The sequence below is a fragment of the Lithobates pipiens genome, unplaced genomic scaffold, assembly GCF_037356315.1.
Source record: "Lithobates pipiens isolate NorthernLeopardFrog02 unplaced genomic scaffold, aLitPip1_a1.2 Scaffold_8, whole genome shotgun sequence".
Lineage (NCBI taxonomy): Eukaryota > Metazoa > Chordata > Amphibia > Anura > Ranidae > Lithobates > Lithobates pipiens.
Genome location: NW_027507903.1, coordinates 147,718,756 through 147,736,869, shown reverse-complemented (window position 1 = coordinate 147,736,869; position 18,114 = coordinate 147,718,756). Strand labels below are relative to the sequence as shown.

The window sequence follows — 18,114 nt, the reverse complement described above, 5'->3', positions numbered from 1 at the left end:
AGTACCCCCAACAGGCCATGTTTGCAGGTTTTCCTTTATCTTGCACAGGTGCTTTAAATTAGGGCTGCAACTAACGATTATTTTCATAATCAATTACTTGGCCAATTTATTGTCTCGATTAATCGGTTAATACCCTTAAAAAAAAAAAGTGGGTCACATTGAATCAGTGACAGGAAAATTTAGAAATAGAAAACTTCTTAGTCAAAGGAATTTTCAGACAGTGTTTGTTTGTGGTTTTCGTTCAGAAATTACATTCATTTTAAAAACAGAATATTAAAAACAAGTGAAAATTTGAAACAAAATTCTTTCATTCAGCGAATGTACAAAGATTTTTTTGTCTGAATATTCTCATCTGAAAACTGATCTGTGTGGCCAGCATAAGGCTCCGTGCAAACCTATGCAGTTTGCTTTTGATCTGTTTCTGCAGTGCTTTTTGCTGTGCGTTTTTGATTTTTGCACACATGATTTTACGGCAAATTGCATTTTTGCCTTTTCTTTGGGGAGATTAAAAAAAAACACAAATTGCAGCAAAAAAATGCATTGCATGCTTTTTCTGCAGCTTCTCCATTGAAGTATATTGAACCAATAAAGCACCATTTTGCGTTTAAAAGTCCTGACCCTTTCAGATGTGAACGTGTCCCATAGGAAACTATGTAAATGAACTGTAGTGCATTTCTGCAAAAAGCACCAATAAACACATAGTGAACTAGGTCTAAGACGTTTAGTAACATAATGGGGTTAAAAAAAATTAGCCCTTTTATAGTAGAAAAAAAGCAGATAATCACTACTGTAAGGGGTTCATTTTTTTTTTTTTACTGTAGAACAGTGAAAGTAATATTTACAGTAGCGATTATTTGCTCTTTTTCTACTATAAAGGGCTAATTTTATTTTTTTACCCCATTTTATGTTGCTGGCCGATCGATTTATGAAAATAGTAATCGATTAATTTTCGTTCTTTCAGCCCTACTTTAAATCACTCAATGGCTTGGTATTTGGACAGCTTTTTTTTATCTAAGAGAAATTCCCAAAACATTGCCGCGTGTGTGTGTGTGTGTGTGTGTGTGTGTGTGTGTGTGTGTGTGTGTGTTTACTTGAGGACATGGTGGAGAACCACTGTAATTAGAACACTTGCAACAACACAGCTGAGTGAAAACTTTTCGGGACAACCTTGTGTGGGTAATACCCCCTTCTATGTCCAGGCAGTACTGATACTTGGAGGTTTAGTATTTTAATTTAGTATTTTAATTATAAAGACAAATCTGCAATTCTGATAATCTCTGGCAAAAAAAACACCCCCAAAAAACAAAACAGGCCTGCAGATTGATGTCATTAGACAAAATAGTAGGGCACAAATGTAAAAACAAAATAGTGCACCCCCCCCTTGAATGGACATGTATTATCAGACCTTTGAGTGTGCTGACATGGGATTTGCCAAGCATCGTCATGGCACTAGGAATACTATTCCAGGAAGTAAAATCAGAGATTATCTTCTGCCTTTAGTAAAAATAGCCTTCAAGATAACACTGAGGAGACTAAGAATAATATGGCCTTCAAGGTAATTCTAAGCCTGCATGTTGCTGTATAAATGTTTTAATTATAGGCTTACCTGTAGTAAAAAGTGGTTGTTAAATCCTTTACAACCACTCTTTACTACAGGTAAGCCTATAATAAGGCTTACCTGTACATACCTTCTAAACCTACACTGTTTAGGAGATATCCCCTGTATCAGCATGCCAGAATGTTATTGGCACATGCCCACTGAAGCAATGGCTTGTTTGTGCCATTGCTTCAGCTGACGTGCCATTACCAGAGGCACAAATGCGCGGGTGTGACATCATCGTAGCTCGGGCCAATCACAGCGCCGGAGCCAGCAATACCCGGAGTAACTACGGGAGTAATGTCGCTGGGCAGAACAGTGTGCCGGGATCACTGCGGGGGCTTCGATCTAAAGGTGATTTCATATTATGCATACTTGCTCATTATGCCTTTGTCTTGAAGGTGTATGTGTGTGGTTTTGTTTTACGGGTGTACAACCACTCTATTTATTTTTAAAAGATAGTTAAGGTCCTCTTTTTAAAATCTATTTAATATGGGGAGACACGTTGGGAGGCAGTAGAGCAGATTTCTAATAAAGTATTGTCGACAAATCTTAAATGAAACCCACAGATGGTATTGCTCTCAGTGATTTCTGGCTCCATGTCCTCAATTTAAAGTGATACTAAAGTCTTTTTTTTTTTTTTTTTTTTTTTTTTTTTTTCAAAAGTAACAAACCTGTTATACTTACCGGTTCTGTGCTATGATTTTGCACAGAGCAGCCAAAAATCCTTCTTCTCAGGTCCCTTGCCAGCACTCTTGGCCCCACCCTCCTGTCAAGTGCCCCTACGGCAAGCAGCTTGCTATGGAGGCACCCGAGACGCAGCTCTGTGTGTCCATTCAGACACAGAGCCGCGGTTCGGCCCTGCCCCCTATCCTCTTTGGCTAACTGACTTTGACAGCAGCGGGAGCTGCCACTGCTGTGTCTTAGCCAATCAGGAGAGAGAGTCCTAGATGGCCGAGGCACTCGTGCACATTGCTAGATCTAGAGGGACCTAGGGTTAGTATTGGGGGGGCTGCTGCACACAGAAGGCTTTTTATCTTGATGCATAGAATGCATTAAGATAATAAAAAATAAACACCTGCCTTTTACAACCGCGTTTATAAATCACTACTTGGGTTCTTTGTGCAGCTGGAACCTTTAAGTTTTTTTTTTTTTTTTTTTTTTGTATTAAGATAAAAAATTTCTGTGTGCAGCAGCTACCCAAGCACCCCCTTATACTTTCCTGAGCCCCATATCTCTCCTGCGATGTCCACGAGTGCCCTGGCAGTCCGTGACTCTCACGCCTGATTGGCTGAGACACCACAGCTGCGCCATTGGCTCCTGCTGCTGTCAATCAGGAGAGTGGGGGGGGGGTGGGGCTGACCTGGGGCTCCATGTCTGAATGGACACAGAGAGCTGCAGCTCAGCTCAAGTGCCCCCATAGCAAGCTGCTTGCTGTGGGGGCGCTCAACAGGAGGGAGGGGCCAGGGGAGCCGAAGAGGGGCCCGACAGGAGGAGGATCTAGACTGCTCTGTGCAAAAGCACTACACAGGGCAGGTAAGTATAATATGTTGGTTGTTTTTTTTTTTTTTTTCTATAAAAATAACACTTTACAATCACTTAAATTTCTAGACAAGTGCTTCTCAACCAGGGTTCCATGGAACCCTAGCGTTCCTCCAGAGGTTGCTGGGGGTTCCTTCAGCATTGGGCCATTTCTGCCTCTCAGATCTGTTCCCACTCACCATTGATCTTTTTAGCTATCTGCAAGGAGGTAATTCTTCCCAATGACCACAAGTGTAAGGACCATTCTTCCCACTGACCATCACACTAATGGATCATATCATGAGTTGTAGATTTCAAATTTTTAGCAGGGGTTCCTTGAGACCAGAGAACTATTTCAAGGGTTCCTCTGTGTTGAAAAGGTTGAGAAAGGCTGTTCTAGACACTGGCAGTCTATAAAATCTCTGCAGGTGGGAGAATAACTAGCGGAGATGTGTTATTTGAGGCTGGAGGAAAGGATTGCCCAACAACTGGAGTTAGTGGGTTTTATATATGGAATTAGGCTTCTGACCTGAATTGAATTTATTTTGAGTTAAAGAATTGGAATAGATCGGTAAGCCATTCTTTCTTTTTTTTTTTTTTTTTTCATTCTCTTCTTTTCTGGTTTAGGTATTAATGTATGGAGGGAAAAAAAATGTGGGAGACACAGCAATTGTTAGAGTTCAACATCGTTGCGCAAATCCCCTTTTTCACTGTTCTTCCCTTACTGGGATGATCTGTCTTGCTGAATGAAGAGTAAAAAGTCTTAGTAATATAATATCATATACAGGTAGTTCAAGTGGCATCTGTGTCAGAAGAGAGCGATGCTGAAATTACCAGTGAGGAGTTGCGGAGGCTCGAAGGTAATAAAAATTTAAACAGTTTAAGTATTGGATGTCAGTCACTTGATTCCCTGGAGAAAATACTAGTGATGTTGAACTATGTTTTCAGCTCATTTCATGAACTATGGTTTTAACTCCCAGTACATTGTATTCCCAGCTGCCCTCTCTATAACAAGGCTGACAATGTAATGCTGGCTTCTTGCTGTACAATTTTTTTTTTTTTTTTTTTTTTTGTGTCGGTATTGTAGTTATATTGACCCATCATGCATTACACATTTTCAGAAAACAGCCTTAGGGCTATTCTTCTGGGTAATCGCTGACAATTGCTTACTTGCCAACAGATTCACAAAATTGAATTCAATAAACTCTTCTCTCACAAAAATTTTAACCATGTATGGAGTGGAGATGCTTGAAATAAAGAAAAGCTGGCTGGCTGGGTCAAGAAACTTCTGTGTTGATGATCCTGCTGTCATTACCATGTGCCTATGAGCAGACTGACCAATAAACAGTGGGGGAAAAATAATTTGATCCACTGCAGATTTTGTAAGTTTGCCCACTTACAAAGAAATGACGGGTCTATTTTTTTTTTATTTTTTTTTATCATAGGTGTATTTTAAATGATCGAGACAAAATATCAACCAAAAATCCAGAAAAAAAAACGCATGTTATAAATTGAGTTGCAGTTCAGTGAGTAAAATAAGTATGTGATCCCCAAGCACAACATGACTTGGTACTTGGTGAAGAAACCCTTGTTGGCAAGCAGAGACGTAGGACGTTTCTTGTAATTGGTTACCAGGTTTACACTTTGGAGGGATTTTGGTCCACTCTTCTTTACAGATTTTCTCTAAATCCTTAAACTACAGTATTTCTGTTTCAATGTGTTGGTTTTAAGCCACAGTGTAAGAAATCAAAAGCAATCATATAGGGGCTAAGGAATGATCGGGTATTACAGAAGAATCCAAGAGAAATACAAACATAAAAATTATAGTTAAACCTTCATGTGATTTGGGATAATATTGAAGGCTAATTAAGGTGATAAGGGAGGGGGAAAAAGGCCATACACCACAACCTACTCAGTCCTCCCATGGGTGGCCCCATTCCTGAGACCAACCCCAAAGGATGGAGTCTGTAAGGCTTGGTTCACACAGGGGCGACACGACTTCAGGACGACTTTGTGAGGCAACTTGGAGACGACTTGACCGCGACTTAGACATGACCTGGTGCGACTTACAACACAACTTTAAGTCGGCCCAGGCCAGGCGACTTTTGCTGTGGCCAATCAGAGAATGAGCTCTGAAGGGGGAACTCCACGCCAAATTTCTGAAAAAAATTTGGCGTGGGTTCCCCCTCCGAGAGCATACCAGGCCCTTAGGTCTGGTATGGATTCCAAGGGGAACCCCCTACGCCGAAAAAACGGCATGGGGGTTCCCCCCAGATCCACACCAGACCCTTATCCGAGCACGCTACCCGGCCGGCCAGGAAAGGGGGTGGGGACGAGCGTGCGCTCCCCCCTCCTGAGCCGTACCAGGCCGCGTGCCCTCAACATGGGGGGTGCCTTGGGGGAGGGGGGCGTGCGGCCCCCCCCCACCCCAAAGCACCTTGTCCCCATGTTGATGAGGACAAAGGCCTCTTCCCGACAACCCTGGCCGTTGGTTGTCGGGGTCTGCGGGCGGGGGGCTTATCGGAATCCGGGAGCCCCCTTTAATAAGGGGGCCCCCGGATACCGCCACCCACCTATGTGAATGAGTATGGGGTAGAATGTACCCCTACGCATTCACCTGTAAAAAAAAAAAAAAAAAAAAAAAAACACAACACAGGGTTAAAATAGTTTATTGCACAGCTCCGGGGGTCTTCTCGCCAGACTCCTCTGCTATCTTCCGCTAGCTCTTTTACTAGCGGAGGAGCCCGGCTTTCTTCCTCGCCGCCAGCCTCTTCTTCCGACTTCGGGGGTCTTGTCCCCCTCTTCGGTTCTTCTGCCGGGCCACTGCTTCTTCTTATAGCTCTTTTACAGGCGGTGGCCCGGTCTTCTGTCTTCTTCCTCGACGTTCTCTCCGGCCGCAATGCCAGGGACGCGCTGCGCGGCGACTTATATAGGGACAAGGGGCGGGGTCATCGGTTGATGTCACATGGTGACAGTCCCAGCATCTTCCGGGACTGTGACATCGTAAGTCGGAAGAAGAGGCCGGCGGCGAGGAAGAAAGCCGGGCTCCTCCGCTAGTAAAAGAGCTAGCAGAAGATAGCGGAGGAGTCTGGCGAGAAGACCCCCGCAGCTGTGCAATAAACTATTTTAACCGTGTGTGTGTGTGTTTGTTTGTTTGTTTGTTTGTTTTTATTTTTTTTTACTTTTCACAGGTGAATGGGTAGGGGTACATTCTACCCCATACTCATTCACATAGGGTGGGGGGCCGGTATCTGGGGGCCCCCTTATTAAAGGGGGCTCCCGGATTCCGATAAGCCCCCCGCCCGCAGACCCTGACAACCAACGGCCAGGGTTGTCGGGAAGAGGCCCTTGTCCTCATCAACATGGGGACAAGGTGCTTTGGGGTGGGGGGGCCGCACGCCCCCCCTCCCCCAAGGCACCCCCCATGTTGAGGGCACGCGGCCTGGTACGGCTCAGGAGGGGGGGCTGCACGCTCGTCCCCACCCCCTTTCCTGGCCGGCCGGGTAGCGTGCTCGGATAAGGGTCTGGTGTGGATCTGGGGGGAACCCCCACGCCGTTTTTTCGGCGTAGGGGGTTCCCCTTGGAATCCATACCAGACCTAAGGGCCTGGTATGCTCTCGGAGGGGGAACTCCACGCCAAATTTATGAAAAAAAAATTTGGCTTGGTTTCCCCCTCCGAGAGCATACCAGGCCCTTAGGTCTGGTATGGATTCCAAGGGGAACCCCCAAGGGCCTGGTATGCTCTCGGAGGGGGAACCCAAGCCCAAAAAATTTTTTTCATAATTTTGGCATGGAGTTCCCCCTTCAGAGCTAATAATTCTGTCAGTCGCCTCCGTATAGACAGACATCCGACTTGGAGGCGATCTCCATTGAAATCAATGGGTACAAGTCGGATTGAAGTAGTACAGGAACTTCTTTTGAAGTCGGAGCGACTTCAGTAGCGTGCATTAAGCCGGCTCTCATTCACTTACATTGATTTTTAAATGTTGTCCGACCTGAGGCGACTAGGGGCGACCTGAAGTCAGATCTGAGTCGCCCCTGTGTGAACCGAGCCTAAGAGTGAGAAGAAAGAAGAACCAGAAAGAAGGTAGGAGGGAGTAAGGAAAGACAGAGTCTAGAGAAGGAAGGAGAAAAGAAGGAAAAAGAACAGAGTGCTGTAGGATTTCAATCCACAGCGGCGTATCATGTTACCAATGGTTTGTTTGGTGACTTTGGTCCCAACTGCCTTGAGATCATTCACAAACTCCTCCCATGTACTGTAGTTCTGGGCTGATCCCTTACATAATCATCCTTACCCCATGAGGAAAATGTGAATAATCGCTTCAACAGTTGTCTCCTTCTCACAAAGCTTCTTGCTGATGGTCTTGTAGCCCATTCCAGCATTGTGCAGGTCTACAGTCTCTTATCTCTGATGTCCTTTGACAGCTCTTTGGTCTTGCCCATGATGGTGAGGTTTGAATGGAAGAAAGAGAATCTGTGGACAGATGTCTTTTATATACACCTAACGAGTTTTTGTTAGGAGCACCTTCTTAAATTGACAGGACTTATCTGCGTACCACAAGAGCACATACTGTAGCCAGTCTGCAAGAGCCAGAATTATTTTTGGTTGGTAGGGGATGAAATCCTTTTTTTACTCACTGAACTGCAACTCCATTTATAAACTGTGTGTGTGTGTGTGTGTGTGGTGTTTTTTTTTTTTTCCATTGATATTTTGTCTCTATCATTTTAAAAATACACCTATGATAACAATTATTGACCCTTCATTTCTTCGTAAGTGGGCAAACTTACAAAATCTTCAGGGGATCCAATAAATATTTCCCCTACGGTACATAGAACAGCTAATGCCCGTATAGAGTGAACAGGGGCTTTCTGAAGGTGACAAAGTGCTCATGTACTGTACTTCTGAGTCTCTGTGTGTACAACTTTAATTGTCTCAGGTATGTGCTTATGGGGCACCCTCAAAGTCCTACACAAGGGGATCCTGTGATCGGAATGGCTAGAAAATAGTGTGAAGCTAATTTTTTTTTTTTTTTTTTTTTTTTTTTTTTTTTTATGGCAACCAATGGGTTGAGGAATCCCTCCCATGAGCCATTGTATTCTCTGAGAACTCAGTGATTATTGCTAGTGGCTATATCAGCCGCTAGGGTTAATTGTATGTAAAACTTGGCAGGCTGGTTGCACCAAGTTGATTGATCAAATTGGGTACATTCAGCTTTGCCCATACATGATTCGAATCTCGCTGGTTCTGCAGAGTTCGAACCAGCTGAGATTCGAATCATCTGGACAGCCTTTACCTTCTCAATGTCCAAACAGAAATGCCTATGTGATCTGAGTGCTTATGTTTGGTTTAGGACAGAACCTTGCCGGTATCCTAATCAGATTTTGTAAGCCTCTCCAACTGTTCTTACATAGTTAGTTAGTCAGGTTGAAAAAAAAAAAAAATTATATATTTATTATCATACCAGCCCATATACCCAATTCTATACCCACAGTTGATCCAGAGGAAGGCAAAAAACCCCAGCAGAGCATGATCCAATTTGCTAAAGCAGGGGAAAAAATTCCTTCCTGATGCCCCGAGAGGCAATCGGATTTTCCCCGGATCAACTTTACCTATAAATGTTAGTACCCAGTTATATTATGTACACTTAGGAAATAATCCGGGCCTTTCTTAAAGCAATCCACTGAGCTGGCCATAACCACCTCTGCAGGGAGTCTATTCCACATTTTCACAGCTCTCACTGTGAAGAAACCTTTCCGTATTTGGAGATGAAATCTCTTTTCCTCTAGATGTAAAGAGTGCCCCCTTGTCCTCTTTGTTGACTGTAAAGTGAATAACTCGACACTAAGTTCCCTATATGGACCCCTTATATATTTTATACATGTTTATCATATCCCCCCTTAATCTCCTCTTATCAAGAGTGAATAAATTCAGTTCCTCTAATCTTTCCTCATAGCTGAGTTCCTCCATGCCTCTTATCAGTTTGGTTGCCCTTCTCTGCACTTTCTCCAGTTCACCGATATCCTTTTTGAGAACTGGTGCCCAAAACTGAACTACATAGTCCAGATGAGGTCTTACTAATGATTTGAACAGGGGCAAAATGATTTCTCTCTCTCTGGAGTACATACCTCTCTTAATACAGGAAAGGACTTTGCTTGGTTTGGAAACCGCAGCTTGGCATTGCATGCTATTATTGAGCTTATGATCTACCAAAACCCCCAGATCCTTCTCCACTATGGATTCCCCCAGTTGTACTCACCCTAGCATGTATGATGCATGCATATTCTTAGCCCCCCCAAGTGCATAACTTTACATTTCTCAACATTAAAACTCATCTGCCACATAGTCGCCCAATTAGACAGAGCATTGAGGTCGGCTTGTAAATTGGAAACATCCTGTAAGGATGTTATTCCACTGCATAGCTTGGTGTCATCTGCAAACGGGGAAATGTTACTTTTGATCCCAGACCCAATAAGTAAGGGTCCCAACACTGAACCTTGGTGTATACCACTGATAACCTTAGACCATTCAGAGTAAGAATCATTAACCACTACTCTCTGAATTCTGTCTTTTAGCCAGTTTTCTATCCATTTACAAACTGATACTGTATCGAACGCTTTTGCAAAATCCAAATATATCACGTCACCGCCACCCCTCTGTCCAAGGTTTTACTTACCACCTCGTAAAAAGAAATTAGGTTTGTCTGACAACTTCTGTCTTTCATGAATCCATGCTGTCTGTTGCTCAAAATATTTTTTTCCTGCAAGAACTCGTCTATGTGGTCTTTTATTAATCCCTCCAGTATCCTCCCAACTATAGAAGTTAAACTAACGGGTCTATAGTTACTTGGTAAAGACTTTGTTACCTTTTTAAATATAGGCACCACATTGGCCCTGCGCCAATCCAGTGGTACTATTCCTGTCATTAATGAGTCCCTAAAAATTAGATACAATGGCTTTGAAATTACAGAGCTCAATTCTTTTAGGATCCGTGGGTGGAAGCCATCAGGTCCAGGTGCTTTATCCACCTTTATTCTGTCCAAATATTTCTGGACCATATCACTTTTGAGCCATTGTGGATTTGGGGCTGCGTCACTACCACCCCCATTATGGACACCCCATTATGGACTACCCCACGCTCCTTTTGTATACACAGAGCTGAAGAATGTATTTAATAAGTTAGCCTTCTCTTTGTCCCCAGTCACCCACTCCAGATTATTTTGCAAAGGACCTACGTGCTTAGACTTAACCTTATTAATATATTTGAAGAATTTTTTTGGGGTTTGTCCTACTATCTTTTGCAATCTGTCTTTCATTTTGAATTTTTGCATCCTTGATTTCCTTTTTACATATTCTGTTGTATTCCTTGGAACATTTAAATGACACTAGCGTTCCTTCATTTTTATATTTTTTAAAAGCTCTTTTTTTTTTTTTTATAGCTTTTTTAACTTTGGCCGTGAGCCACATCGGTTTTATTTTTAACCTTTTAAACTTATTGCCCGTGGGAATATACTTTGCCGTGAGATCACAAACAGTCTTTTTGAAGAATTCCCATTTCTGTTCTGTGCCCATTGGTGCCAATATTCTCTCCCAGTCTAAGTCCTGGAGAGCAGCCCTCATTCTTGGAAAATTTGCTCTCTTGAAATTAAGTGTTTTTATCTTTCCCGTATGTGATTTTTGCTTACAGCTAACATCAAATGAAATCATGTTATGGTCACTGGTACCCAGGTGTTCCTTTATCTGAACATTAGTAATACGTTCTGCATGGTTTGAGATAACCAGGTCCAACAGAGCATCATTCCTAGTTGGGGCCTCAATAAACTGGACCATAAAATTGTCCTGTAATAGGTTTACAAATTTTTGCTCTTTAACTGTCCCAGCAGTGCCATTACCCCAGTCAATTTCTGGGTAGTTAAAATCCCCCATTATTATCACGGTCCCAGCCCTTGCAGCCCTTTCTATCTGTGCAAGGAGCTGAGTCTCAACCTCCTCATTAACATTGGGTGGTCTATAACAAACTCCAATGATTAACTTTGAACTACGCACATCTGTATGCAGTTCCATCCATAATGCCTCAGACTCATCACACTCTCCGTCCACCAGGTCCTCTTTCTCACTCGCTTCTCACATACAGACAGACCCCTCCACCTCTCCTTTTTACTCTCTTTCCGAAAGAGTGCATAGCCAGGAATATTAATAGCCCAGTCATGTGAGGAATGAAGCCAAGTTTCAGCAATACCGATTACATCATAGCTCTCCTGATGCACCAGAGCTTCCAACTCACCTATTTTGCTTGGCAGACTTCTGGCATTGGTGAACAAACATTTTAATGTATTAATATATTTTGACCGGTCACATACTATCCTCTTGGGTGTTCCAAGATTACAACTAGGACTTGCTACTATATTTACCTTGGGTTTATGTGCTTTGGTTACCCTACCACTAATGCCCCTAATATTACCCTCTGGAATATGCTCCATGCTGACTATCTCTATCTCTGAACCCTCCCCCCCCCCCCCATCGCCTAGTTTAAAAACCCCTGTAACTTTTTGGCCATCCTTAATCCCCGCTGATCTGCACCCTCCTCATTTAGGTGCAGTCTGTCCCTTCTATAGTACCGGTTATCGACTGAGTCGTCCCAGTCCTCCAGGAACCAAAACCCCTCCTTACTACACCAGCTTTTGAGCCACTTGTTTACTTCCCTAATCTCCCTCTTCCTTTCTGGTGTGGCTCGATGTACTGGTAGTATTCCTGAGAATACTACCTTGGAGGTCCTTTTCCTCAATTTAGCTCCCAAGTCCCTAAAATCATTCTTTAGGACACTCCATCTGCCTCTGACTTTGTCATTGGTGCCAACGTACACCATGACAGCTGGGTCTTCCCCAGCCCCTCCCAGTAATCTGTCCACCAGATCCGTGATGTGCCAGACCCGAGCGCCCGACAGACAACATACAGTTAGGCACTTGAGGTTGTTGTTACAGATTGGCCTCTCTGTCCTCCTAAGAATTGAGTCCCCTACCACCAAAATCTGTCTTTCCTTTTCCCTTCGCTTCCCCCCCCCCACTCTCACTGGAGGAGTTCGTCTCCTGGCAGCTAGGAGAATCTCTCGGCTCCAGCAGTGCTGGTCCCTAACTGGGATCACCAATGTCACTCAATGGAGCGTACTTATTGGGATGCTCCAGCCCTGGACCGGCCTCCCTAGCACTTGCCCCTCTACCCTTCCTGACTGTCGCCCATCTACTCTCTGCTAGTGCCTGCACCTCTGTCTCCACCCACCTCTGTGCTGGCCCCTGCCGGCACCTGCCGTGTACGTTCCTGGCTCTCATTTAGGGTGGAGGGTCCTCTCAGTGCTCATAGTTGCTTCCCCAGATTCTGAACCTGTGCTTACATTTTGCACAGCAGTATTCACCCTCGATCAGATGATCAAGGAACGCATACATGCCGCAAGATGTACACCGATTCACCTCTCCACACCCGCCAGTCATCGTACCAATTAAATCCTCTTAATTAGTAGGCTGAAGGAAGGAAAGGGGGGGAAAAAAAAACTATTTGAAAAGTGTCAGAAAGGGGTATTAAAAAGCTACAAGAAAAAGCCCCAAAAGAACCTAAAAATGCAACCCAGCAGTCAAAAAGAAATACTTATTCACACTCCACTCAAGGCTCCACTGTTCAGCTTGCAACCAGCAGTTTGGCTGTTGGTTTGGTTATTCTGATATCTATGGTCAGTTTAGGGAACCTTTTTGTGTGCCAAATCTTCTCTAAAGGTGCTAGTGCACTAGGTAGTTATCATAGCAGATTGGATAGAATTGTATCTAATCTGCTATCTCTTGAAGAGTGAAACTCCAGGCAAACTGCACAATACCCAGTTGAAATGTATATGTTGATAGGTTTACCTGCCAAGAGTATACTGTATGGCCAGTCTTATGATTTACAGACATTTTCCACAATGTAAAACTCAACAGGTGACATTTAGTTTTAATTTAAAAGCCTAAGTGCAGCCAAATCAAAAACAGAAAAACTAGCACAAGGGACATAACTTACAGGTCAGTAGGATGTGTTCTTGTTTGCCGATTCCTCTTCTGTTACTAAGTTTCCTCCGTCCTGTATACCCTACCTACCCACGCTGCTGTAATCTTCCGGTGCTGCGGGGGTTAATACAACTAAGGGGCTGTCGCAGGCTCTTTTGAAAGGGCGTGAGTATGCCTGCTCTGTGATTCATAGAAGCCATACTACAGCTTCTATGAGGGAATGAAGCAGAATATATGAATGGAGGAAGGTGGAGATATCAGTCATTCATTGGGGCGAGGTGGCAGTACAGTGGATGATTATAACTGTAAGTTATGTCCCCTGTGCTAATTTTTCTGTTGCTTTTAGTTGCACTTGGCCTTCAAGCAGGAACACAAGGGGGCACCAGCTAAGTGTAGCATCAATGGGTTTATTACGCTTTAAAACGCCAAATGCAAACTCACAGAAATATAAGATCAAAGAGCTTATCTGCAGCCAAGACAGAGCTTGCCTGTTTTATGATTTTAAATGGTTTGAGAAAGGAGCCAATAGGAGTTCCAAAACATGTTGTTTTTTTTTTTTTTTTTTTTTTAGAGTGGCCCTGAACCTGATCTTCTGGGGTCCTTCGGCGCCTCCCCTCATTAGATCTCCCCCTGGGAGAAGTGCTCTCCTGGGGGGGGTTACCTTGTGGGCGTGCTCCCGAGTCCAGCATTCGATGTCCATAGAGGCCGAATGCAAGACTCGGCCCCACCCCCCAGCTCCTGTGTCATTAGATTTGATTGACAGCAGCAGGAGCGAATGGCTGCGCTATCAGTCTATCCAATTAAGAGCCAAGAACCCCGGGCAGAGAGACAGCGCATCCCTGTGGGTCAAGCTCCAGGGCTCAGGTAAGTAAAACGGAGGGGGGGTGGGGGACAGGTCACTGCCAGGTGTTTTTCACCTTAATGCATAGGATGCATTAAGGTGAAAAAACATGAAGGTTTACAACCCCTTTTTAAAGATGGAAGTTTACTTCCTCTTTAAGGTGTTAAACTCTTAGTGCCTTATCTGCATTAAAATAGCCTCTGAACCTGTGTAATTATTATGTGTTCAGTTTTAAAGGAATGAGGTGGCGACCCTGGTACTGATCAATATCCAAACCACTAAAACAGAACATGAAATGTCAATGGTCTTATGCCTTGTACACACAGTCGGACATTCTGACCACAAAATCCATCAGATTTTTTCCAACTGATTTTGTCCGAAACTGGGGTTGCATATACACGGTCGGACAAAGTGTTCGGAAAATCCAATCGTTCGGAACGTGGTGACGTTCGTTGTGTATGACGGGACTGCGTTCAGGCTAGTAGCCAATAGCTTTGGTCTCGTAATTTAATCTGAGCATGCGTGGCACTTTGTCCATCGGAATTCTCTACAAACAATCAAAAAAAGTCAGATCAGATTTTTTTTTTTTTTTTTTTTTGTCGTAAAATTTTGGATCCTGCTCTCAATTTTTTTCCGTCTGAATTTCCAATGGAAAAAGTCTGATAGAGCCCACACATGATCGTATTTTCCAACAATATAATCCGATCGGACCTTTTTCTGTCTGAATTTCTGACCGTGTGTACAGGGCATTAGATATTGGCTGCAGTTGCCTGTATTATGTGAAGATCTGTAGTCTGCACTGTTCTGGCTGTTGTCTCATACACCAACTAGATATTTATTATATGACCGCTGTGTGAGTAACCTACTGACTTTCCTGCTAAAGAATTACACCTCCGTCCGTCCTCCCAGGGAGGACTGGCGTGCCCTGACCTGTACAAATATTTTTTAGCCACCCAGCTGGTTACTGCGGCTTGGTGGCTCACTCCTGATAGGACGAACCCTGCCACCTTGGTTGAGGCGGCGGTGGTGAAGTCACTGGAAGCGCTGAAATTTTTGCTGTATCGTGGCCCAAAAGCCCCATACCCGTTGACCCCCTCCATGCGCACCACGTTGCGTGCATGGGGGGCAGGACTTAAACTTGAAAAATACCCTGCCAATGCCCTTTCTCCAGCTGCCCCCTTGTGGTTGAACCCCACCCTGGAGCAGTTTTACAAACTACCTGAACCCCATGCTTGGACTAAGTTTAACGTTAAAACAGCAGACCGAATAATTTCCGACCAATCGCTGGCCCCATTCCCCAAGTTGATTTCTGACTTCAACATCCGGCAGAGCTATTTTTTTAGATATATTCAACTCTCCCATGCCTTCAGATGCCAGTTCTCCGGGTCTCCCCCCCAGGTTGTCTAGTCCGCACTAGAGGACCTCCTCACGTCCAGATGTGAAAATAAGCCCACCTCGAAACTTTACTCCCATTTGATAACGACCTCCCTCCCTACCTTGGGAAAGCTCAGAGACAAATGGGTGCGTGACATTCCCACCTTTGATAATGATGATTGGGATGACATGTGGGACTTCCCTTTCAGATCCCTGGTCTCCCTGAGAGACCGGCTAATACAGTTTAAGATGGTCCACCGAGCATATTTCACCCCATATAGATTGCACAAAATGAACCCCGCCTCCCCCCCGGGGTGTTGGCGTTGTGGGACAATACCGGGGGACTTCACTCATATTTTTTGGACCTGCCCGGCCATTGTCGACTATTGGAAGGAGATACTGAGGGTCATTACACAGGTCACCTCCATATCGCTCCAGCCCTCCATAGAAATTTGCATACTGGGCCTGATAGATCATATTATTCCCACTGTGGCGTGACGCACCCTGGTTGGGCTTCTCCTTTTCTATGCCCGCAAGGCCATAGCCCTCAGCTGGCGTAAGCCAACTCCCCCTCCTCTCTCCCTGTGGAAGAAATTGGTCAACGACAGCCTGCCTCTTTACAAAGACTGCTATGCTAATAGGGGCTGCCCGCAAAAATATGACAAGGTCTGGTCCAGCTGGCTGGCTGACACCTCCACAGCCTCTGACCCGTAGCCTACTTAACAAGTTACCCTTTGCTAGTAACCGGGAAACTGCACCAGTGGAAATGTCATATGTCTGAGTAGAGTGTTGTAACCCCAAGTTGTCCTGCTGCTCATGGAGTCAGCTATCTGTGGCCAATGAGGTGCCTTAGACTCTCCGTCATATTCTGTATGTACCAAACTATCTTGTATTACAAATCTGTATACATCACGCCTGTAACTGTAGTCGTGACCAATGTATGTGTTCTTTTTTGTTTGTTAGTTTGCTTGCTGTTGTTTACTGCATAAACTTTAATAAAAAGATTTACAAAAAAAAAAAAAATAATAATTACACCTCATACAGTCATTTTAAATATGACTAACTTGCATAGCTAACATGTAAAATATTGTACCCTATTTGAGTTTATTTTTTTGAATAATTTTTAAAAAATTTTTTTTTTTTAGATAACAGTTCAGTCTTGTCAGAGACGGATGTAGAGCTTGCAACAGACCGGACCAATGGCAAACACAGTCCTGGCAGCGTGCCTTTAAGCCCTGTCGAGCTGATTGACCATGTGGGAGGTGAGGAATCCTTGAGCTCTGCGCGGTCCACTCTGCAGAGGTGAGTGATACTAAAGAGCTCTATAATTTGTGTATAGTGATGTATTACAACTGTACATATTGAGCAGACTTTTGAAAATCACTGTACCAGTTTAAAGGAGCACCCCCACTTCATGTTACCAGAAGGAGCACTTTTACCTGTATTACTCTTTCCAGACACCTGAGTATTATCCACATCACTACTGTTATGTTTATAAGCGCTATTGCTCTCCTTTTTTTTTTTTTTTTTTCCTTTTTTTTTTTTCTAAATGTACATTTTTCTCATTTAGTGTTATTAGTGGAGTGGGAGAAATGGACCTGGATAATGATCCCAAGAAAAAATCAAAACCTGCACCTTCTCCAAGCTCAGGGCCTCTTGACAAACCATACCCAGATTGCCCATTCCTGCTGCTGGATGTACGTGACAGAGATTGCTATGATCAGTGCCATGTTATTGGGGGTAAGTATATGAGCAAGATATCACATATGGCTCTTAATGTTAGCTTTAGTAATGTGCTGCTTCTTTTTTTTTTTTTTTTTTTTCCTTACAAATAAATTATTTTAGACTTACTTTGTGTAAATACAGGGACCTTGTACTAACTCTGCATGCCACTGCACTAAGTTATGTGACCTGTTTATAATTTTATGAATCGCTGAATGAGGAAGGTGACCACTTTAAATAATGTGACAGGCAGATGAGAATCGGCAGGCACAAGGTGAGATTTACTAAGACTGGGGCACAGAGAATCTAGTGCAGCTGTGCATAGTAACCAATCGGCTTCAAACTTCAGCTAAGCTTCGACAATAAGGGCTCTTTCACATGGACGATCTGTTCAGGTCCGCCTATCCTTCCTTTTTTTTTTTTTTTTTTTTTTTTTTTTTTTTTTGCGGACCTGAACGGATGCTCCATAGAGGTCTATGAAGGGTCGGATGTCAGCAGACATGTCACCGCTCCAATCCGAAAAAGTGTGACGGAGGAAAAACCTACTTTTCCATCCGTCGTAGGATCGGATCAGGTGACGACTGACACTGCGGTCCGTCATCCGATCTCCCACTCTACCACTCTGACAGGGTCCGTCCCTGCGCAGTTTGCAGAGATGGACCTGTCCTCTTCCTGCTCAGCAGGAAGCAGGGAGTTCAGCTGAACTTGTACAATTGTGAACCCAGGCTAAAACCTGGAAGCTGAAGCTGATTGGTTACTATATGCACAGGTGCACCAGATTCTGTGTGCACCAATTTTTTATTAAATTGCACCCACCCCCCTGTTTGTGCTACTATTATCTACAGTATTTTTGCATGTCCCTAAAGGTTCATACACACTATCAGAAAATGGGGCGAACCTTTTCGTCCAAAGAATTTTTGTATGTTTTTCATAGAGTGTGTGTATACAACTTTCGACAGCCTATTCAGAAATTTTCGTACGAAAATTTCTGAAGTAACAAGCTCCAAAATTTTTCTCGTACAAGAACAGAACGA

The 18,114-nt window shown here is 43.8% G+C and overlaps 1 protein-coding gene across 2 annotated transcripts in view; it reads left to right on the top strand.

Moving 5' to 3' along the window:
* Positions 1-18,114, top strand: part of CEP41 (centrosomal protein 41) — a 54,291-nt gene that overhangs the window by 21,858 nt on the left and 14,319 nt on the right. For both annotated transcript variants that reach the window (XM_077472960.1, XM_077472961.1), the window contains 3 exons: positions 3,906-3,978; positions 16,504-16,660; positions 16,929-17,098. In XM_077472960.1, coding sequence (XP_077329086.1) covers positions 3,906-3,978; positions 16,504-16,660; positions 16,929-17,098 — 400 coding nt within the window. The remainder of the gene's footprint in view (positions 1-3,905; positions 3,979-16,503; positions 16,661-16,928; positions 17,099-18,114) is intronic.